The sequence below is a fragment of the Sinocyclocheilus anshuiensis genome, unplaced genomic scaffold (assembly GCF_001515605.1).
Source record: "Sinocyclocheilus anshuiensis isolate Anshui unplaced genomic scaffold, SAMN03320099.WGS_v1.1 scaffold1151, whole genome shotgun sequence".
Lineage (NCBI taxonomy): Eukaryota > Metazoa > Chordata > Actinopteri > Cypriniformes > Cyprinidae > Sinocyclocheilus > Sinocyclocheilus anshuiensis.
In genome coordinates, this window is record NW_015548202.1 from 323,671 (window position 1) to 347,016 (window position 23,346).

General features: G+C 37.7%; 3 protein-coding genes across 3 annotated transcripts in view; 1 reads left to right on the forward strand and 2 right to left on the reverse strand.

Moving 5' to 3' along the window:
* The first annotated feature begins 5,843 nt into the window (after positions 1 to 5,843).
* On the forward strand, positions 5,844 to 8,263 carry LOC107653382 (cyclin-dependent kinases regulatory subunit 2-like). The gene is made up of 3 exons (XM_016440084.1): positions 5,844 to 6,051; positions 6,331 to 6,458; positions 7,648 to 8,263. Exons 1-3 carry the CDS (start codon positions 5,993 to 5,995, stop codon positions 7,689 to 7,691), a joined length of 231 nt encoding a protein of 76 aa, XP_016295570.1. The 5' UTR covers positions 5,844 to 5,992; the 3' UTR covers positions 7,692 to 8,263.
* A 1,741-nt stretch (positions 8,264 to 10,004) lies between these two features.
* LOC107653346 (uncharacterized) lies at positions 10,005 to 15,032 on the reverse strand. The gene is made up of 5 exons (XM_016440040.1): positions 14,937 to 15,032; positions 13,618 to 13,840; positions 11,071 to 11,283; positions 10,924 to 10,997; positions 10,005 to 10,445 (listed from the first exon to the last, which is right to left on the reverse strand). Exons 1-5 carry the CDS (start codon positions 15,030 to 15,032, stop codon positions 10,416 to 10,418), a joined length of 636 nt encoding a protein of 211 aa, XP_016295526.1. The 3' UTR covers positions 10,005 to 10,415.
* Positions 15,033 to 15,749: 717 nt separating this feature from the next.
* LOC107653347 (semaphorin-4D-like) overlaps positions 15,750 to 23,346 on the reverse strand; it is a 33,609-nt gene continuing 26,012 nt past the window's right edge. Inside the window, exons 13-16 of the mRNA XM_016440041.1 lie at positions 22,779 to 22,894; positions 22,455 to 22,624; positions 19,992 to 20,038; positions 15,750 to 16,849 (exon numbers count right to left, since the gene is read on the reverse strand). Of these exons, the coding sequence (XP_016295527.1) occupies positions 15,936 to 16,849; positions 19,992 to 20,038; positions 22,455 to 22,624; positions 22,779 to 22,894 (1,247 nt within the window). The 3' untranslated portion in view covers positions 15,750 to 15,935. The remainder of the gene's footprint in view (positions 16,850 to 19,991; positions 20,039 to 22,454; positions 22,625 to 22,778; positions 22,895 to 23,346) is intronic.

A 23,346-nucleotide genomic window follows, 5' to 3' on the forward strand; every position in this document is an offset into this window, starting at 1 on the left:
GAGAGGGACCCTTCTCAACAAAAGACTCACTCAACACTGCAGAGCACTTTCCGTTACAAAAAAACTCCCACTTACAGCTCGGTAGAACCAATCAATTCTCAAAATTCGCCCTGGCCATAGGAACGCCTCTCGCTTTGATTCGGTCCGGATAAACAGAACGGAAAAGATGTGATAAACAGATCACTGTAGTGAAATCCCAGCTCAGTCAGAATAAACTAGAATCAAAATCAGTCCACTGACATAATTCAATGCATAAAGTACCGTGCGTGTTGTTGGATCACATGTACGCCACACAGAATGAAACTTGAGTCGCCGTGCATGGCGATCGCTAATTTTCCGCACATGCAATCGCAGTTTTACTTGAATTCAGAAGCAAGGCTCTCTAGTGAAAAGGTGTGTTGCATGACCTGCCGTTGATTGAGAAATGATAATCTACCAAAATGACATGAAATATTTGAAAGCGTTCACCTTTCGCCCGCAACCGCATCAATCTGGTTGGTTCTACTTCGCTTATGCATCGCCATTGTTAACGGGCAAGTTTAAAATGTGCTCGAATTTAAACCACAAGACCGGTACGGCTTTATCTCTTTGTTCGTCACATTTGTTCTTCCTTACGTACTACGAAACGTCGGTATAAATCCATCCACGCCAGCACTCGAATATCCCCCCCTACAGAAGGCAAAAGAAGCTGAGCTTTGCTCCTCAATGAGCTTTGTTGAATAATTAAACATCCCTTTCAAACACAACGTCAAGATTCGATCTCACTAAAACGCCATCCAGATTCGGCGGGGATACAACTGTGAATAGTGATGTCAGATCTCCCGGCCCCATTAAAAAGCAGCCGACGGGATGAAGCCCGTGACATTAAGGCAGCAAAAAAACAGCCATTCATGTAAAATGTCCAGAAGAGCTCGTGACAGGGAAGCGGCAGTCATTCACAAGCTTCCTGTACTGCTGCGGCTAACGCACTGCAGTCCCTCCCAGCGTCTCGCTTTTCTGCCTGCCTGCAAATTGAAAAAAAAGAAGAAAAGACAGAGAGAGAGAGAACGAGAGGAAGGGATTGTCTTCTCCACTGAGACAAAGCATTAAAAGTGCTCCTCGCTCGTTGTTGTCACAGAGATGCAGAAAAAAGATGCTGAGGAGAGGAAGAGAGGATGGTGGGCAAAAATGATTCAGGCTGGCTGTGAATGGAAAGGCAGACGGGCATACCGACGTTTCTGTGAATGAAGTCAGGCCTCGGCAGCTTTCTGCACGGCAATCCCTCGGGATGGATCCCGACTGCCCAATCAGGGAAGAGCAGGATGACTCATTCAGGGTAGGCTGGCTGAATAGTGGGGCAAACCACTTGAAGCACAGGTGATGGGAGAAACCATTCTCACTCGACAGCACTGCGTACTGCTGGCTGCATCGCTTCTAAACTCCTGAAAGCACGCAACCTGCTTCTAAAACGCATCTTGGCGAGATGCACACCTTTTTCGGAAGAGAACAGCGATGCTCAATTGCACTGTCTGATAAACTGGCCCCTCCTGAGTGCACATTTTGCACATTCTGCACATTCATATGAATGAAGGCTGATCAAAGAACATAGACTGAACTGAATCGACTGAATTATATGATGCGGCCAGCACAGCTGAGCCATTTGCTTGCAGTATGTTGATCTGGAAATTAAAAGCAGGCAGCAAAAACAAATAAAAGGAACTAGATTTGTGCATTTCTTGAGGAAAATTTCAGTTGTGATTCTTGTTGCAAAAGTCACCACCAGAATGCAAAGGTGCTGTGAGTGGTTGCTGTACAGTTGCTAAGGTGTTCTGAATGTATTTATTGTAATGCTATGCAGCTGGTAGGATATTAATTGCTATGCAGTTGCTAAGGTGTTCTGAGTGATATTTATTGTGATGCTATGTGGTTGCTAGGGTGTTCTGAGTGGTTTTTACTGTGAGTGGTTGCTAGGTGGTTGCTGTACAGTTGCTAAGGTGTTCTGAGTGATATTTATTGTGATGCTATGTGGTTGCTAGGGTGTTCTGAGTGGTTTTTACTGTGAGTGGTTGCTAGGTGGTTGCTGTACAGTTGCTAAGGTGTTCTGAGTGATATTTATTGTGATGCTATGTGGTTGCTAGGATGTTCTGAGTGGTTTTTATTGTGATGCTGTGTAGTTGCTAGGGTATTAGGATGGTTACCAGAATGCTTATATGCAGTTGCTAAGGTGTTCTGAGTGTTTTTTTATTGCTACGAGTTGTTTTTATTGTAATGCTATGCAGTTGGTAGGGTATTGGTTGCTAGGTGGTTGCTATGCAGTAGCTAAGGTTACAAAAATGTTGCTGTGTGGTTGCTAAGGTATTACAGTGGTTGTCAGAATGTTTATATGCAGTTGCTAAGGTGTTCTGAGTGTTTTTATTGTTATTAAGGTGTTCGGAGTGATATTTATTCTGATGGTACACAGTTGCTAGGGTATTTGGATAGTTACAAGAATGTTGCTATGTGGTTGCTAGGGTGTTCTGGGTGGTTTTTAACTGTTGCTATGGTGTTCTGAGTGTTTTTTATTGTGATGTTGTGCTGTTGCTAGGGTACTAGGATGGCATCCATGATGTTGCTGTGCAGTTGCTAAGGTGTTCTAAGTGGTTTTTATTTGTTGTTAAGGTGTTCTGTGTTTTTTTATGTGATGCTGTGCAGTTGCTAGGGTAATAGGATGGTTGCCAGAAGTTTTATATGTGGGTGCTAAGGTGATTTGAGTGGTTTTTATTGTAATGCTATGCAGTTGATAGGGTATTGGTTGCTAGGTGGTTGCTATGCAGTTGCTAAGGTGTTCTGGGTGATATTTATTGTGATGCTATGCGGTTGCTTGGGTATTCGGATAGTTACAAGAATGTTTCTTTGTGGTTGCTAGGGTGTTCTGAGTGTTTTAATGTGATACTGTGTAGTTGCTATGGTATTAAGATGGTTGCCAGAATGTTGCTATGTGGTTGCTAAGGTGTTTGTGGGTCTCCACTGTTGAGTGTTTCCACTGTTGCTAGGATGTTGTGTGGTTGCTAGGGGGTTTCTTACTGGTGTGGTTTATTCTTCAATGTAAATCTTTATTTTTTCACCCATTTTACTGTCCAGCAGATGAAAAATCCAAAAATCTATGACACTGTAAAACTTGCAATGTATGTTTTGAAGTCAACATGCTATTTGCAACCCATTTTATTTCTTATTTTGCCATAATCTGATATATTTAAAGAAATGTAAGAAAATTTTAAATTCAAGTTTTAAAACTAGCCTTTACATAAAAGAATGAAGGCACATAAAAGATTTGTTGGAATAACATGCACTAATAAAAAAATCTATAAATAAAGTTAACAGGGTCAAATTACTTCACACTGACTTTCAATATATTCAATATAGAAATCTGATCAATAACCTTAAATAATGAATAAGCTTCAGTGGCGCGCATCTGGATCAGGATTTCTCTATCTCTATGAACACTACAGCTCTTCTCAAGACAGTTTACTCACCGTGGAAAAGAGTTCATCAGGTTCATCTTCCTTTCATAATACACCTAAAACAAGAAAAACACAGAAAATCTGTTACAAACATATAAGAAATCAAACTGTTTCACTGTAAATGTATGTATTACACATTATGCGCTCTATATGTGTATATTTATACGCATAGAGAGAGTAGAGTTAGTGGGTGGCGGACTATGTGTGTGTGTATGTGTGTGTGTGATTTTCATAGTCGTGACTGAAGTGTATGGGGTTCACTCCTACACACATGCTCATTAAAACAGCAGGAAGTATTGAAACTGAGAGCGAGAGCGAGAGAGAGAGAGACAGAGAGAAAGAGAGAAATAACACAGAAGTCTTTCCTTTTCAAAGTCCAAAAATCACATCACGTTATCACATGTCTGTTGGGACACATATGAGGTAGGGCTGCACAATTATGACAAAAATCACAATTGTCGATTATTCCCTTTAAATTGTAATTGTAAATATTAATTATGATTATCACAATTTACATTGAATGACGTTTATACCATTGTTTGAAGCAACTGCATGCCATATTTTTAGATTAAAATAAACACGTTGAAAAAACTGAAAAACTTTTATTGCTTTTCTACTAAGCCTCAAATATGAACTATACAATGGATTGGTTTCTTCTTTAAATTAAAAAGTAAAAATAATATGCATGGTATTATAATGTTATACTAAAATTAAAACAATGGAAATACCCTTAAGATAACCTGTAGAAAGAAAAAAAAACATCTTAAGCATGCAGAATAACATAAGTGGATTTTGAACGACTAATTGCCGCTTTGAACGATTACGTAACTTTGGCATCCGTAATTGTAATCACGATTAGAAATCTGATTAATTGTGCAGCCGTAATATGAGGTATGTCACTCTTAAATGGCAAGCTAAAACAAGACGAATTTTATTCCAGTGACTAATAGTGAGGTTTAGCGTCCTAAAAGCATTTGTTTAACTAAACTGCAGATTTACAATAGACTATTTTTGTGATGTGGAACTTAAGGACCCTAAAAGATTTGAATGAATGTCTACATACAGTATAAAACATGTAAATACAGAATAAAGAAGTAATATCCACAACATATAGATTACATTTCATTTCAACACTGCATTTAACAGAGTAAACGTTCCAACTGCATCCAGACACATGCGGTAAGAGAGAGAGACGCTGCCTACAGGAACCTTTACTGTAACCATAGTTTCAAAGACAGCATAGCAACAGGGATGAGGTGAGGGGGCCGGCTTTAATGATTGGCAGCTCACATCCGGCGGATGCCATTGGCTGCTGCCAGTGAGTGTTTTCCGGTGTAGCACGGCATATTCGAGTGTACACTACATGCCACTATGCTTTTGCAGGAAGATGGAATTCAGGTGTTGCTAGGATACCACTACATAAGATCCACATTTGTTTTCGTGCAAACAATCTATTATGCAAATACCCGAGGATGAGTCACTATAATTGACTCATGAACAATATTGATTATGGTGGCTCATGTTTTTTGTGTTGTTAAATTCTGATGCATTTAGTATAGAGCATGAAGATTAAATATTATGCATCAGTGCACATCTCAAACAAATCAAATGCACATTTAATGTGTAAATCTTTGAGTTTATTTAATAGTAGTTTGAGTTTATTCAGGTAGTTGACATAATAAGGACATGAACTGATGCATAAAGATTTTTGGTTAAGGAAAGTGGACATTTTCACCCACTTAAACCCATTTTGTTTTTTTGAAGCTAAAATTACTGATTTTTATTTTATTTATTTATTGTTTGACAGAATATTTTTAAAAAGTTTTTCTTGTGAGTTCATAAAAACTGCTTGTATAATATAAAAGTAGAAATTGTTGTTAGAAAGTTTTAGATGAATGAATGGCACGGTTTATTTCTGTTTTTCTTCTGTTTCTTCAAGATTTTATTGATTTATTTATTTTTCGTTTTGGAAAAAGTCTTTGTTTGAAAACGTCAAGCACTGACAACGTTTCATGTAATAAAAATGAAATGTTCTAATCATTAAAAAAGCTAAAATCAAATCAAACATTGCTTTCTTTCGGTTATACTTTTTTAAGGGTTACTAAGCTCTCAAACGATGAGCAAACCGTCGAGCATGGATCAAAACAGCATGACAATGCAGTAGTAACATTTCACACTTTACCTTGAGCAGGTTTCTGAGGCAAAAATACATTATTTTTATATTTACATACGCATATTCTTAATCATTTTCACATTCTATTGACAGACACACGACGACTCGTCGCTGATCGGTTTCCAGAGCAACCGCGCTTTCCTCCGCCCCCGCCCTTCCGACGTGCCCACACCGCCTCCAGTCACATGACCTCTGTCAACCAATCAGAAGCGGCGGTTCCGGTTGACTTGCGGGTTCAAAATCAAAACTAGCGGTTAAATTTATTCAAGTTGCGAGAGTGAGTTTGATCGAATCAATACATCTGAATATTGTCATACCTGACTTCATTTAACAGTCTACAATGGCTCATAAACAGATCTACTACTCGGATAAATACACAGATGATCTTTATGAATACCGGTAAGATGAAAAACGAGGATTGAGGCCTCGATGCGGCGTGTTTGTTTGTTTAAACGTCGTTCGTTTAGTCGTAACATTACATCAATGTTGAATGTAAGCTGCTTAGTATGGTTATTAATGCATTTGGTCATTCTAGAGGCATGTTTTGACGTGAATTCAAAACTAATGGTTGGATTTTCTCCCATGTGCTTTTTAGTGTAGTGACGTCACTTTATAGCATCACATTCATATCTGATTGAAATGCAATGAAATATAGTTGGTTGTCATGTGTGATGGCAGACATGTGGTCTTACCGCGAGAACTGGCCAAACAAGTGCCAAAATCCCACCTGATGACCGAGGATGAGTGGAGGAGGCTGGGCGTGCAGCAGTCGCTAGGATGGGTCCATTATATGATCCATGAACCAGGTCTGTACACAAAACCACACAATCATCAGAACCAGAGTGTGTGTGTGTGTGTGTGTGTTTACACTAAAGTCAGCTGATCTCTGACCATGTGATTTGAATCTGGCATTTGCAAACTGTCCTGAACGGTGTTGGGGAAAGTTACTTTTAAAAGTAATGCATTACAATATTGCGTTACTTCCTAAAAAAGTAACCAATTACGTTACTTCGTTACTTTTATTGAATCTGGGCAGGGCTTGCTTGTTTGCTTTTAATATAAAAAGTTCTATTTTTGCCAAATGTAGAAGCCCTTTCACACCAAAAGCCTCAGGCTGAAGGAAAAGTAAATTCACGTCTGTACAGTAGAACGCAGAAGAAGAAAGTTCAACACTCTTCAGCAATAAAAAAGAAGAAGAAATGCTAGTTTATCTTGTGTAATGTTTGCTTATTAGTATAGTTGAATTGGATCATCGGAGGTCAGCAGCAAATTGGTTAATAAAATGGGCTTAAATACATAAAGGATATTTGTATTATTTAACATATTTAATTATTGCAGCTTTGAGTCATATTCTGAGTTGCTTTTAACTTTACTGGAACTATTTTAAAGAAGCTTTTCTATGTCTAACTGACCTCACTACCAACCCTAAGTCTGATGAGGCAGCATTTTAAATGTGGAAATGCATTATAAATAAATAATGCATATATTTTTTGCTTCAGCTGTTGTAAATACTGAATGAAGGCACTCTCACCTTTACCAAATATGTGCAGTGAGCCAAAATGTGTCTGAAATCAAACAAGCACTATAACATTCAAAAGTTTGGGATCAGTCTCTCACAGTCACCAATGCTGCATTTATTGCATCAAAAACACAGTAAAAATTGTGAAATATTATTACAATTTAAAATAGCTGTTTTGTATATAAATATATTGTAAAATGCAATTTATTCCTGTGATGCGCAGCTGAATTTTCAGCATCATTACTCCAGTCTTCAGTGTCACATGATCTTCAGAAATCATTCTGATATGCTGATTTGCTGCTCAAGAAACACTTCTGGTTATCAGCAATGTTGAAAACAGTTATGCAGCTGTGAAATATCATTCCTGATGATTCACATACTTTCATTTCATTCAGTTATGTCTTCACTTGTGTGTGTCTGTGTGGGTTCTCCCTCACCCATGAGGGACTAACGTTTGCTTGTATTCTATTTTTCAGAACCTCATATTCTGCTGTTTAGGAGACCGCTACCAAAACAGTGACGGTCAGAGACACTTGTTTCTTCTGGAACATGCCTGTGGTTTTCAGTGAATACTAGAGAACTTAACCACGTTTCTGGACTCCTGTGACCATGATGCTGCGTTTCACTGCGATTATGCCCGAACAGAATCAAGGGATTGTAGGAAATGTATTTTCAGTGAAAATGTAAGGGCTCTTAACTAAATCATGCGACTCAAGGGCCTCTCTGAGTGAAGCTGAACCTTTAATAAAAGTCTGTGCTGCATCATCAGTGTTTAGAAACCTAAATCAGTGTTTAAGTGGCTGAGCTAAATTAATTTTGGGGATAAAAGATGTACTGTATGCTTAAGGGAGATCATTTGTGTGTATCTAGTTAACGTATTGGCCATTCTCAGGTTGAAATTCTTCGTTTGCATTAATTCTTCAGGGAAGGCGATTGTAATACTGTACAGATGCTTTATAAAGTTTAAAATGTGCTTCTATCACGTATAAAACTTTGTTAATAAGGTAGTTGTAGAAGAAGAGCCATGATGACAGCACTATCAGCAACTGTGCTACTTAAGAACAGGGTTTATATGGAGAGAGAAAAAAGGTTTTGACCCTTTATCGTAAATTACTTTTGGAAAAATAATGAAATGATGACTGTAAACTTATTTTATCCTTGCTGCTCTTTATAATAAAAAAAATTAAAATGCCACCTCGTATCTGCTTTGTGTAAAGTTTTTCTATCAACACTTCAAAACGTTCAACACATGATGGCGCCACATTGCAACTAATGCTATGATTCGGTGTTCCTAATATTGGACTTAATTGTTAAAGGGATACTTCATGGCTGGCAGGTAGGGTTTTGATAAAAATTGGCTGTCTATGCAGTAGAAACGCGGTTTAAAAACGTGCTACACGACTGGAGAGGGGAAAAAACGAGAATTAAGGGATGTGGCGAAAAAGGTAGGAAAACTTCAACACCCATAATGCACTGGGCTCGCTCAGACTATCCGTGAGCGGGGATACAAAAATGCGGAAATACGATCTGTAGTTTTCACAAACATTGTTAATTTACTTAAGCTGGTTGAAAATCGGGGAACTTACCCTTTAAAGCACAACTATTAAAAAAAATAATATTTACAACACTTTCATGTTGTATCCCTCGTGTTAATTTGGATAAATTATAATAATAAAATACAAACGTGTTCCCTTTTTCAGGGGGGATGCAGAATATTTAACGTGCTTTATCAGATTTCTATTGTCGTCATTTTTATAAATTTACGTAAATTAAATTTTATTGTTTGCAATACGAGTCCTGTTCTGTTTCTGCAAACAATGCAGATATAAACTATTTGATTCAATGCTAAACCCCCAGACACCTTTCCTGGCCTTAATATATAGGCTAAATAAGACGAAAATCACAACATTTGCTTGTTGTGTGACTTCGATAGCTGTCAAAATGACAAAAGCCACTAGCTTTGTTTGACTGTGAAACATTAAACAGGCCTGTTCAGTGCTCATAAAGGTCCCTGGCCTTTGCTGGAACATGACCAAATCTACTTACAAATGCTTAAGTCTGTTTTATCAAAGTATGTTTTAATTAAATTCACTTTGCATTAAATTGACTCACCTGTGGCTGGATCTCACTCATTTCCTGTTTCTGAAGGAATTGATTTTAAACCATTGATTTAAGAACCTGGTGGAAACATGTACTGAATGTGCATTGTGTGACAGCTATGCTGCATTATACTGTTGCATATGCATACAAAAATTGCATGCTAGTTTTCAAAACATTGATTGCTGATCTATAAAATGTGATTTAAAAGCTTAAATGAAACGCATGTATGTACTGTATCTGTCCACTTTTGGTTTTATGCAGAAGGATGAATTTTTACTAAAGCAATAAAGACTGAGAGGTCACCTACCCTTGTTTAGAGGTTTAAACAATGACTTTAATAGGTTTGTAAGAGTCTGTGTGTGTGTTATAGAGGTCTGGATCAGCTGGTAAAGCAGCAGGACTTGATAGAAGGATAAATGACGACAGCATTGACCTGCTTGGTTATTTTCATTAACTAAAACTAAAGCCATAAAAACAACCATTTTTGTTACTTGAAATAAAATAAAATACCTAAATGAATTTTATTTCAACTAGTTGCCGAAGCAACATTTCTCATTTTAAAATTAAATTGATGTACCAAAATAACTAAAATGATCGTGAAAATGGAAAACATGCAAATAAAAACATTCAAAATCTCACTGATAATGAAATAACATTCATACAAAAGCTTCACATGCGTTTAGAAAACATGGTTAAAGTCTCACAAATTATAGAAATATTATTTATTGTGGTTGCAACCTCTTTTGGAGGACCAGTAACTTCTTTGAAATATATCTGCTCAGATAAACACACGATTATTTAAATAACTCAAGAGGACTATTATAAAAACAAATGTTGCTTTCACTAACATGAGCCGCTGTCACTTGCTCTCGAGGATGGAGGGAGTATAAATAGAAGTGTGTGGACGGCTGAGGCCTGAGAGGCCCGTCTCACCGCACTCGTCCTCCACAGATCTCTCCAACAGCCTGGAATCCTGACGGGATCCACGGATCGGGAACAGACTCGGAGAGTTCTTCTGTGAGAGAAGAAACCACCACACAACACCAGTGTGACATGAGCTGTGTGTGTGTGTGTGTGTGCTCTCGTCCAAGTGTCTGTCCCTGGAGTCAGAAAATGATAACATGATGAGCGATAATGAGCCGCTTCAGAGAACACCCTCTCCGTCACAGCTCTCCTGCAGGACAACGAGAAACAACAGACATCAGCATCATCACAAACATATGATGAGATCTTCAGCCCACACCAAACTAAATATAAAATATTAAATCTAAAAACTAAAATAAAACAAATATAAAATATAACATTTAAATAAAATATAAAACTTAAAATAAATAAAAAAATATATAAAAAATAAAATAAAACTAAATAAATATAAATTAAAATAAAATATATATAAAAAAAAAAAGTATAAAATAAAATTTATTCCTGTGATGCGCAGCTGAATTTTCAGCATCATTACTCCAGTCTTCAGTGTCACATGATCTTCAGAAATCATTCTGATATGCTGATTTGCTGCTCAAGAAACACTTCTGGTTATCAGCAATGTTGAAAACAGTTATGCAGCTGTGAAATATCATTCCTGATGATTCACATACTTTCATTTCATTCAGTTATGTCTTCACTTGTGTGTGTCTGTGTGGGTTCTCCCTCACCCATGCTTTCTTCCACTGCTGCAGGAGTGTGTTGTGCTCGGTCAGAGCGGTTCTCCAGCGCTCCACGGCCTCGTCTGAGAGCACACAGAGACACATTACAGCATGCCACAGCTCAGACTAACACAGCAGTGCGATGAAACGCTTTACCTCTGCTGTCGAGCCGAAGCTCCACTCTCGACGCGTGGCTTCCCGCTGCAGACACCGCTGTACACTCGTACTGGACGCCTTTATTCAAAGCCTCCTCCCTCAGCCAGCTGCTCACCAGCACGGCATCATGGGAAACCACGTGTCTGTATTCAGTGACAGGAGTCTCGAGCTTCTGCCCGTTTATGTGCCACTCAACACTTACATCTCTAGGACCTGAAGGAAAACTGCACTTACATATGGATCCTACAGGGTATTTAGCACTTCACTCATCTTCATCCACATCATGCTGTTTGTATGATCACACTCTCATACTACATGCATAACAAACTGTAGCTTCAGATCAGAAACTGACAATAATCACTATATGTATTTGCTTTGTCTGGATGATCACTTCAAAAAAAATCTCTAATAAAAAGCATTAAAAACTTTCCCATATTATACAACACTTTCAACAAATTGTATTTTTTTCTCTCTCTGTATTCCCACACTTGTTTTTGTTCTCAAATGTTGTATTTTTGTTGAAATTTAAGTTTTGCAAATGAAAAAAAAAAAAATGCTTAGGTCCTTTTAAATGATTTTTAAAAAAATGCATAAATTAATCCTAAAAAAAAAATGTTTTTACCCTCATGTTTTGTTCCAGTCATTATGACCTTTTTTAATTTTTATTTTGGTGAAAATGTTAGTTCATGTTATTGCATTGGACTAAAACCAACTTAAAATGACTACTTAAAAAAAAAAAAAAAAAAAAAAGGGGAGGATTTTTTCCTCACCTTCTTACACTTATGTTGTGCTTGGTCAAAAATGACTGGCACACAAAATCGCTTGTAAATTTCTCATGGAGATATTGCCAAATACTGAATCTTTTTATCAGTTTGTTTTGTTTCAAGTAACAGAAAAAGCTGATCAAATTATTATATCCAAGTTTTGGTGATAATACAGCATAATGAAAGACTATTTAAAAGGCTGGTTATTTTTGACTAGAAAACCAAATTATGCAAAGGACTTTCAGCAGCACAAGGGTTAAATGAGTGTTTCCAGCATCACCACAAGAAACTTTGACTCGTCCCTCATTTTGTAAAAACTAAAACATTGCACAATAAAATACATGCCAAATACACGTCTTTAACACACACACACACACACAAAATCACTTGTGCAAAGTTATATCCAATACTTCACCTTATTACTTGGTAAAACCAGTAACTTGCATCAGTACTTGGAGTACATGAAGAACATGTACATGGTGACAAATAACACAAAGTTCATCCACCAAGAAATTAGTTGATCTCACATGCTGCAATCTTCAGGAGACACACACACACACACACACACACACACACACACACACACACGTTTAATGCCACTGCAGGAAATGACTGCACTACTGTCTTCTCCTGATGATAATGGAACAGTTCTTATTAAGTGTAATAATACCATAGTGTAGATTCAAAGATGATAAACATGAATTTTCCATTAGTACATGACCGTTCAAAGGTTTTGGGTCAGTAAGATTTTTTAAAAGAAATTCATATTTTTATTCAGCAAGGATGCATTAAAATGATCAGCAGTGAAAATAAACATTTATAATATTGCAAAATATTTCTATTTCAAATAAATGCTGTTCTTTTGAACTTTCTATTCATTCATTAAAATGTGTCACGGTTTTCACAAAAATATTGAGCAGCACAACTGTTTTCAACATTGATGATAATCATTTTTACTGTATTTTTGATCAAATAAATGCAGCCTTGATGAGCAGGAGACTCTTTCAAAAACATTAAAAAACCTTCCGAACCCCAAACTTTCAAATAATAGCATAAATAATACTTTAAACAATTTTAGCAGAAAAAGCAGAGCATATTTGAATAGATTTGTGAGATTTATATTTGTAATTCCTCACTAAGATTCTGTGTGTCATGAGTTTGCATGTTAAAACAAGATATAATATACAGCTTCATTAACACATCTCAACACAATAAACATGTTTTGCCATTCAAACATTTATTCAGGCTCTCTACCAAATAAAAACTTTGTACATCTTTTTCATATGTACATATACTGTATTTACACTGTACACGACTGGAACGTCCATCAGTCCTTCAGCCAGTCACCTTCATTCACAAGAGTCCGAGACTCACGTCAGCAGGTAAAACGACACAAAAGTGGCGAAAACAAAGCCATAATCATAAAGTAGGATCTGAAGAGAACTTTGAAATAAAAATTAAGGAAATTCAAAAATTATTTACCAATAAACGTATTCATTCTTGACGCTCTTAAAAAAAAAAAAAAAAAAAAAAAAAAAAAAAGTAAAAATAAAATTTTAAAAAGAAAATATTTTAGGCATCAGACGGTGTGCAGAAGATCTGGATCATGCAGACACACAAACACTGTCTAAATACTCTTTAGTGACTTCCTCTTTCTCTCCTCTACTTCCTGTCTGCCAATCAGAACACTTAGCAGGAGGAGCGAAAGGAAGTCACACTTCAGAGTACTGAGACGAGACTGATGAGTGAGAGAGAAAGGTCAGAGGTCAGAGGCAGCACTCACCCAAGGCCAGGCAGAAGAGCAGAAAGGCCTGGTGAGGGTGAACGCTCCAGGACTGCTCCCTCAGCAGAGGAGGAATCAGACGAGCCCCGGCCAGAGAGGAGGAAGAGGGGACAGAGCTGGGCAGGGACGGAGGGGAAGGAGGAACAGCCCAGGAAGGAGGAGGAGGAGGAGGAGGAGGAGGAGCCGGGCAGGGATGGAGGGGAAGGAGGAACAGCCCAGGAAGCTGAGCAGGACACAGGAAACGGAGGGAGAGAGACAAATACAAGAGTGTGCTGAGAATCAGAGGAGGACAGCAGATTCAGAAATGCCACACGGGAAAACAAAGCAAACAAACCACGGCCAGGTCACATTTCACCCCAAAATCAAAAGAAAAACATACAAGCATTTTTTTTCATGAGATTTAAGCACATTTTTTCCTAACATTATAATCTGCATAATGGCAAAAAACACTTTATATATAATACAGTCATGAATATTATCCTATCAGGATGCAATTTATTATCATCATCATCATCATCTTTATTATTATTATTTATATTAAAATGTCTAATGTACTGTCAAAATGCCAAAAAAGGTGCTAAAAATGATTTTTTTACATTACAGCCCAAAATCAAAAGTTAGTTATATATCGCATAAAGAAAAAACTGTTTTTGTGACTTAATATAGTAATTAACACAATGCCAAAAAAACTTTATATGTAATACAGTCATTAATTGTTACACAATTTCATCTATTTTTGTATTAAAATCAATGCAAAAAAGGTCCTAAAAATGGTCCTTTTAGGCAAAAACAAATAATAATAATAAATAATAATGATAATAATAGTAATAGTTTTTCATTTTGTTTATAGTTTTCCACCAAAAAATAACTTGTATGTACTACAATCATGAAAATTACCCTGTCAGGATGCAATTGACTATTTTTATGTGTATTAGTATCACTGTCATACATATTTGTCCAATAAATGTCAAAATATGAAACGTAAAATGCAAAAAAAAAAAAGTAAAAAAAATGCAAAAAGTAGTTTTTCATAAAATAATGTCAAAATGGAGAAAGAAGAGAAAAAAAGAATAATATGGTCCTAAAAATGCAAAAAAAAAGTATTGGTTTTTCTTTCAATTTTGGGGTTTCTTGACATTTTTTGTGATATTTACACTATTATTGCTGACATACAATTAAATAATATAATATCTTTAAAAATATCTGAAACATAAAGCTTTCAAAGCTCACGTTTGTGGACTACAGTCGAAAAGTCTCACGAATCAAATGTATTGTTATGTGAGACACAGGTTAAGTGTGTTAAGACATCTCATCTGCACCAACAGCAGAAACAACCACAGGACGCTGTGCAAGAGACACATCACAGTGTTTTTGGTCTGGCTCCATGTTTGAGCTCTTCCAGAGCAGTTCTTCATCATGAGATCCTGTGTGTGTGACACTGAAAGCATCCCTGAGATTCGACGTCACACGCAGACAGAGCAGAAAACCTCTGCAAGAATGATTTACTCAGAATATCAGTCCTTTTCCAATCGTGAATATCTAACCATTCTTAAATCAAGAGAAGGAAAATGAATTAAGATATTAAGTCTTGCCTTCTGAAAAAAATCTCAAAATGAAGTGAGTTTATGCTTAAAATGTCAATATATACATTTGTTTTATACATGTATAAATTATATTTTGCTGTTTTTGTGACATTTTTGGCAGAGTTCTTCTAATAAGCATAAGGCCAAAAAATACTTTATATGTAATACAGTCATCAAAATCAACCTGTCAGTACAATAACACATTTTATTTTTTATTTTTATTTTATTTTTTTTTTTTTTAATTACTGTTATCAAATTGTCAAAATGCAAAAAGAAATAAATAAAAAGAAAAGGAGACCTTTTATGCAAAAAAATAAAAATAATAATAATAAAATTAAAAAATTTGGGTTTCACCTAAAAATCAAAAGAAAAAAAATGACAAGAAATTATATTTTGCTAAAAGAAAACAGATTTTTTTTTTTTAATTTTAAGCAAACACTTTCATTAAACTTTTCTTTCATAAAGCAAGAATCAAAATTTAAGAATATTTAGATATTTGTAACAGAAAACATCACAAAAATTCTAACTAAGTAATACATTTTTGCAGTGCAAGCCAAAGGTGAACATCAAACGCCCCACAAATATTCAAAAACAGTCCGGTGCTCCAATTTGGAAAACATCAAGAAACTTACCGATTTGGTAAACAATGTTTCCAATTTGGAATTTTATTTGGAATTCTGCGTTTGTTCTTGCAGAGCTGCGGTGATTCTATGAATGCGAGTGAAAAGCGGTGCATCAGTACGGCGTGTCGGCGTCTGCATACTCAATCGGCTGCGACGCACAGTCAATGTCGAAGGGCTGCTCTTGCGAGGGACTGTCCTCGTCGCTGCCGGATGGAACTCCGGCGTTCTTGCATTCCGGCTCCGTCTCGTATCCGGTGTCTCTGAGTGCGCGCAGCGGATGCGCTCCGTTCTGATTGGCCGGATCCGGCTTTTCCTGCACTGGCTCCATGAGGCCGGCCTCGCAGGCTGCATACTCCAGCTGGGGCTTTTTGCTGGAGCCGAGCAGCGTGGATCGCAGGCGGAGACACGGCGCCGGCAGGTACTGCATGTAACAGTTGTATGCCAGAGCGGCAAGGAAGAGCAGGAAGAAGAGCAGGAAGAGCGACAGCAGGGCGGCGCTGTTGTCGTGCTGAATATATTTAGCCGAGGGGTCGAGCGTCTCAGTGCGTGTGGGTAAGTTGCTGACCTCCGGAGGGATGTAGGCTTTGGGTTTAATGGCATTGCTGGGAGGGGTTGTTAGTGAGGGTGCATCCGTGCGAGTCGGCGTTAGTCCCGAGCCGTTACCGGTATTACCTTCCTCCGGTGTGAGCGTAGACGCGGCGCTGGACGGACGCAGAGCGGATATGGACGGCACGCTCTCAGGAAGCTCCAGTCGAAGCGCGTATGCCGCCACCAAACGGGTGAAGTTCTGTCCCGCGGACGCTTCGACCGACCAGCACTCGTAGCGGCCGGCGTCCTCCGGCGTCACGGTGTAGATCAGCAGCCTGTTCTCGCTCAGCAGACGGAAGCGCGAGGCTTCGGTCAGGACGCGGCCGTTGAACTTCCACAACACCTGAGCCAGGTTTGAGCGCACCTGACACGGCAGATCGGCAGAACCGCCCGGCTTCACCAGCACCTGCTGATAGTCGCCCACCGCCAGAGGAGCGACTGCAACACAGAGACCATTATGGGTCAGTTGCTACATCAATACAGTCAGTTATTAGTTTAACAGGGAGAAGTATGACTAGGGTTGGGAATCGAAAATCAATTCCAATTCCAGAATCGGACACTTAAAGGGTTAGTTCATCCCAAAATGAAAATTCTATCATTAATTACTCACCCTCCCGTTGTTCCAAACCCGTAAGACCTTCGTTGATCGTACCAAGATGATCGACAAAGTAGTCCGTGTGACTCGTAGCTTCGTAACTTTACAGTTGAACCACTGATGTCACACGGACTACTTTGTCGATCATCTTGGTACTTTTCTGGACCTTGAACGTGGTAGTTACCTTGCTGTCTATGGGAGGGGTCAGAGAGCCCTCAGATTTCATCAAAAATATCTTAAACAGTGTTCCAAAGATGAACGAAGGTCTTACGGGTTTGGAACAACAGGAGGGTGAGTAATTAATGACAGAATTTTTATTTTGGGGTGAACTAACCCTTTAACAAATTGTTGAGTTCATAAGGGTCCATAAGAGAAGCAATAGTCTCTGATTTATTTATGAATGAATCGTTTATTCGATTGCGTTAGCACTCTTAGTCAGTGAATTGGTCATCCAGTTCATAAATTCAGGCTTAATGATTTGCTCATAAATCAGTCGAGTCAGATAAACTTGAGAACCAGATCAGTCTGAATCATGAATTAATCATCCACTGTTTTTGTCAACTCACTCGCAGGCTGCATACTCCAGCTGGGGCTTTTTGCTGGAGCCGAGCAGCGTGGATCGCAGGCGGAGACACGGCGCCGGCAGGTACTGCATGTAACAGTTGTATGCCAGAGCGGCAAGGAAGAGCAGGAAGAAGAGCAGGAAGAGCGACAGCAGGGCGGCGCTGTTGTCGTGCTGAATATATTTAGCCGAGGGGTCGAGCGTCTCAGTGCGTGTGGGTAAGTTGCTGACCTCCGGAGGGATGTAGGCTTTGGGTTTAATGGCATTGCTGGGAGGGGTTGTTAGTGAGGGTGCATCCGTGCGAGTCGGCGTTAGTCCCGAGCCGTTACCGGTATTACCTTCCTCCGGTGTGAGCGTAGACGCGGCGCTGGACGGACGCAGAGCGGATATGGACGGCACGCTCTCAGGAAGCTCCAGTCGAAGCGCGTATGCCGCCACCAAACGGGTGAAGTTCTGTCCCGCGGACGCTTCGACCGACCAGCACTCGTAGCGGCCGGCGTCCTCCGGCGTCACGGTGTAGATCAGCAGCCTGTTCTCGCTCAGCAGACGGAAGCGCGAGGCTTCGGTCAGGACGCGGCCGTTGAACTTCCACAACACCTGAGCCAGGTTTGAGCGCACCTGACACGGCAGATCGGCAGAACCGCCCGGCTTCACCAGCACCTGCTGATAGTCGCCCACCGCCAGAGGAGCGACTGCAACACAGAGACCATTATGGGTCAGTTGCTACATCAATACAGTCAGTTATTAGTTTAACAGGGAGAAGTATGACTAGGGTTGGGAATCGAAAATCAATTCCAATTCCAGAATCGGACACTTAAAGGGTTAGTTCATCCCAAAATGAAAATTCTATCATTAATTACTCACCCTCCCGTTGTTCCAAACCCGTAAGACCTTCGTTGATCGTACCAAGATGATCGACAAAGTAGTCCGTGTGACTCGTAGCTTCGTAACTTTACAGTTGAACCACTGATGTCACACGGACTACTTTGTCGATCATCTTGGTACTTTTCTGGACCTTGAACGTGGTAGTTACCTTGCTGTCTATGGGAGGGGTCAGAGAGCCCTCAGATTTCATCAAAAATATCTTAAACAGTGTTCCAAAGATGAACGAAGGTCTTACGGGTTTGGAACAACAGGAGGGTGAGTAATTAATGACAGAATTTTCAATTTTGGGTGAACTAACCCTTTAAGGTCAGGAATCAGATACTTGTAAAATTTAAATTTCAATTCCACCTATCGATTCCTGTGTGCGCATCTTTTATTTTTAGGTGGTGAAAAGGGGCTGTTAAAAATGTATTTGTCTTTGAATCATTCATTCAAGAGATTCATTCAAAAACACTGATTCATCCAGTAATGAAACAAGCAAATCTTGAGTAAGTCATTGAATCATTCCATGCATAAATTCCATGAGATTTTTGTTAGTTGTCTAATTTTTTCTTCAGAATTGTGAGAGAACTACAACCATGTATCCAGAATCTTGCAGTACTATTTTGCACACAAACAGACACACAAAGTAAATATGTTTTGATATCTAAATGACATTTTTTAACCACATTGGAATCGATAAGCAGAATCAGAGTTGGAATTGATAAAATTCACATGCAACAATGCAATCACTCAAAAATGTTACTTTTTCCCCCAACGTTTTAGATAAAATATGTACATAATAAAAGTATAAAAATTAAATTCTTGCTTTTGTTCGTGTAGTTAAGAAAACCTGCCATGATTATTTAGAACTAGATGTGTACTGTATTTCACTTTGTTTTGAGAATTTTGAATCTACCTGGCAATGACTCTAAAATTATTTCAAAATAAATACTAAATTATTGATTTATATAATAAAGTTACATGAATTAAAATATATTATATAGTAAATTATAAATATAAATTAATATATAAATTCATGAAGTAATTCATTTACTGATTTATTTATTTGTTATTTAATTTCTGAAACTCAGAGGAATCAATCATAATCTATCTATCTATCTATCCACACAAAACAAACCATACATAAATTATACAAAATTATAAATGGATTATTATTCCTCTGACTCAAAAATTATAAAGCATAAGTTATATTATAAAGAGAAATACTTAATCTAAATAAAATAAAAAATATAATATATAACATTTATAATAATATATAATAAATTATAATATATTATAAACATTGAAACTTAAACATTGAAACTTAAACATTGCCTAGCACTAGTCTAGTACACACACTCAAATGCATCTTAAATTTTCTTCTGTTAGTGAGTACGTCTATATAATTATTAGAATTACAGTGACAATGTTCTCATGCGCTCTGGTTTTTGTTTGTCTGTGCCAGTTACTGTATATCTAGACAGACAAAAACCAGGCACTAAAACAGGACCATTTGAGCTCAAATTTAATACAGATGACATTTCTACATGACACACCTGTAGGGCATATCCCAGCATCCCCTTTGAGGCTCTGAATCAACTTCCTGCAAAAACACACAGATCAGAGTAAATACAGACACACCTAATCGAAGATGATAATGCCGTCTGGCAAAGAGATTCCAGAAAATACAGTCTTTAAAAGACTTGCACTCTCAAAGAAGTATGAAGTAGTGAGAAATACTTGCAGAAATGAAAAACAAAATAGATATAATCTAAATTATGATTCCTCTAAAATTATTTCCAAATAAATATGCAAATATCGTTTAAATAAAATGTAATAAAATATAAAATACATATAAATGATGATTATTTCTAAAAAAAACAAAGCATATTAAAAAGTATTAAGATAGAAATTATAGATATTATATTATAAAATTATATCAATACAAAAAATATAATAATAAAATACATAAGAGTCCTGACTCTGATGTTATATCAGAACAAATATGGAAGTATAGATACTTTACTATAAAAAAAAAAAGAAATATAAAAAAAATAATAATAATAACATTTAAAAAATTAATTGTATACAAATAAAATAAATGATTATGCTTGACCTGATTCTAAAATGATAAAGTACATATAAGTACTGAGAAATACTTGCACAAATGAAAAACAAAATATACATAATATATATGCAAATATTGACTTTTGTAATACAATTACATGAATTAAAAATATATAATACATTCTAAAAGAAATACATAAATGATGATAATGATGATTCCTAAAAGTTATAAAGTTTATTATACAAGCATATATTATAAAAGTATTAAGAAATACTTGCAGAAATTAAATTTAAAAATATACAATAATAAATTGTAAAAACAAAACACAGCTAAGAGTAAATAAAAGTCATCTGGCTTACATAAAATATATAAAAAATATTTATAAAAATCTTTAAACCACTACATGGACTGCACAACAAAATTACACAATGATCTGACGAACAAATAAGACGCATATTGTATGAGAGCCGTGTTCCTGTTAAAGCGCAGTGTCTGCTAATATTGGAGAAATGACAACTGCATTTAAATGCAGAAGTGAATCCCCTAAATTATCGTTACATGTATATACGGAACAAGACTCACTCGCGAAACTGAGATGACTGACAGCTTGGAAACCATAGCAACGTTTTGGTGTCTTGCGCATTTAGTATCTGTTATTGTAATATTACAGTGACAACACACGCGTTATTTTCAGCAGTTGAACTGAAGTACAGTGGACGGAGGCATTGTGTTTTGTTTCTGCTTGTACAGGCTGCTTCACAGAGTCTGTGTTGCCATGATCACTCATTACAAGCGCTTTCTGGGCTTGTTGTTTAAGCTCAACACGAGTCGCTATATTTTTGTCTTATTTTCAGCATAAAGCATTTGGATGTACTTCGGTTTATGATGGTCTTGTTTGCTAGCAAGATCTGGCAATGGGAGTCAAGGATCGTACTGCTCTGGTACTGCTTTCCCTGTGATTCACAGCTCATACAGAAGAGAGACACATCTATGCATGTTAAAAACCTCATTAAAGGGATAGTTCACCCAAAAATGAAAATGTGATGTTTATCTGCTTACCCCCAGGGCATCCAAGATGTAGGTGACTTTGTTTCTTCAGTAGAACACAAACTAAGATTTTTAAGTCAAACCGTTGCAGTCTGTCAGTCCTATAATGGAAGTGAATGGGAATCACGGTTTTGAGAGTCAAAAAAACATACACAAACAAAACCAAATTAAACCCTGCGGCTCGTGACGATACATTGATGTGTAAAGACACAAATCGATCGGTCTGTGCAAGAAATTGAACAGTATTTATATCGTTTTTACCTCTGATTTTCACTGCAATGTCCGAACTGTCCTGAGCGCGTCCTCGACAGCCGGCGTGTGACGCGTCTTCTTCTTCTTGCTTTACGGCGGATCGTAGACTTATAAGTGCATTACTGCCACCGACGCGAACACGCTCAGGACAGTTCGGACATCGCAGTGCATCAGAGGTAAAAAACGATACAAATACTGTTCAGTTTCTTGCACAGTCCGATCGTTTCGTGTCTTTACACATCAATGTATCGTCACGAGCCACAGGGTTTAATTTGGTTTTGTTTGTGTATGTTTTTTTGACTCTCAAAGCCATGATTCCCATTCACTTCCATTATATGACTGACAGACTGCAACGGTTTGACTTAAAAATCTTAGTTTGTGTTCTACTGAAGAAACAAAGTCACCTACATCTTGGATGCCCTGGGGGTAAGCAGATAAACATCAAATTTTCATTTTTGGGTGAACTATCCCTTTAACAACTGCACAGAATTTCTGCAAATGTAGTTGTCACTACCTGTATTTTTCAGGAGTTAATGCGGTTGTCGAACTCCCATATTTTAGTGAATTATGTGTGTACAGAACGCGATTAAGGAGTAAAAGGTGAACTGCAGTGTGTACATGGCCAGTGTGAACATAACTTCTCATTTCTCACCGTGGATCGGCATCATGCTGGAAAATATTGAGGCAGGAGGCCGAGCGCGGGTCCCAGGCGCAGTAGGGGTCCCGCGCCAGAACACAGTCCACACAGGACGGGTACTTCTCACAGAACGCTGTGGGAGACTGAACCACACCAGAGTCCGATCCAGCGTACAGGAACCGGGCCTGAGACAGACGAAACACACAACACATGAGGAACCAGAGAATCTCCAGCGCACGGAAACTTCCTCCCTGCTGACAAATCATACAATGTGCTTGTGGATTTTATTCCTCATGATTCACGGCGATGATAAGATGAGTCTCGGCTCACTGTTCTTACCACTTGTGAGGAGAGCAGAAGTGTTTTAATTGGCTCTGTGTTCTTCAGCAGCTGGATTTCCTCCACCGTGTGAACCTCGCCCTCCAACACCAGCGATTTGTGCAGCAAGCCTTTATCTGGAAACATTAATATAGCAACAAGATGTGATCTAAATGAGCTTCATGACACTTCAGTGTGAAGAAACAAATCAAAGCCAGATTTTCACATCCTGTGGTTTGGCGCATCCTTTCACACATTTCACTGGTGAAAATGACAGAAAAAAAGATATATAATGAAAACATAAAAGGTAAATATTGCCGTTTATTCAAATGTACTGTTACACTGGTACTTATAATTATTAAAATGATTACATATTTTTCCTTGTTTACCAAACACGTCATGATTATTTATAACCAGATATGTACTGTATTTCACTTCCTGTTTTAAAGAAAGTTATACTGTTATATTGTAGTAAAATTGTATTTAAAAAGTTGTATAAAAATAAATAAAATTATTCTGATTCTGACACTAAAATGCTACAATTATATTAAAGTACATTATAAAGTTTTGAGAAAAAATACCTTAAAAA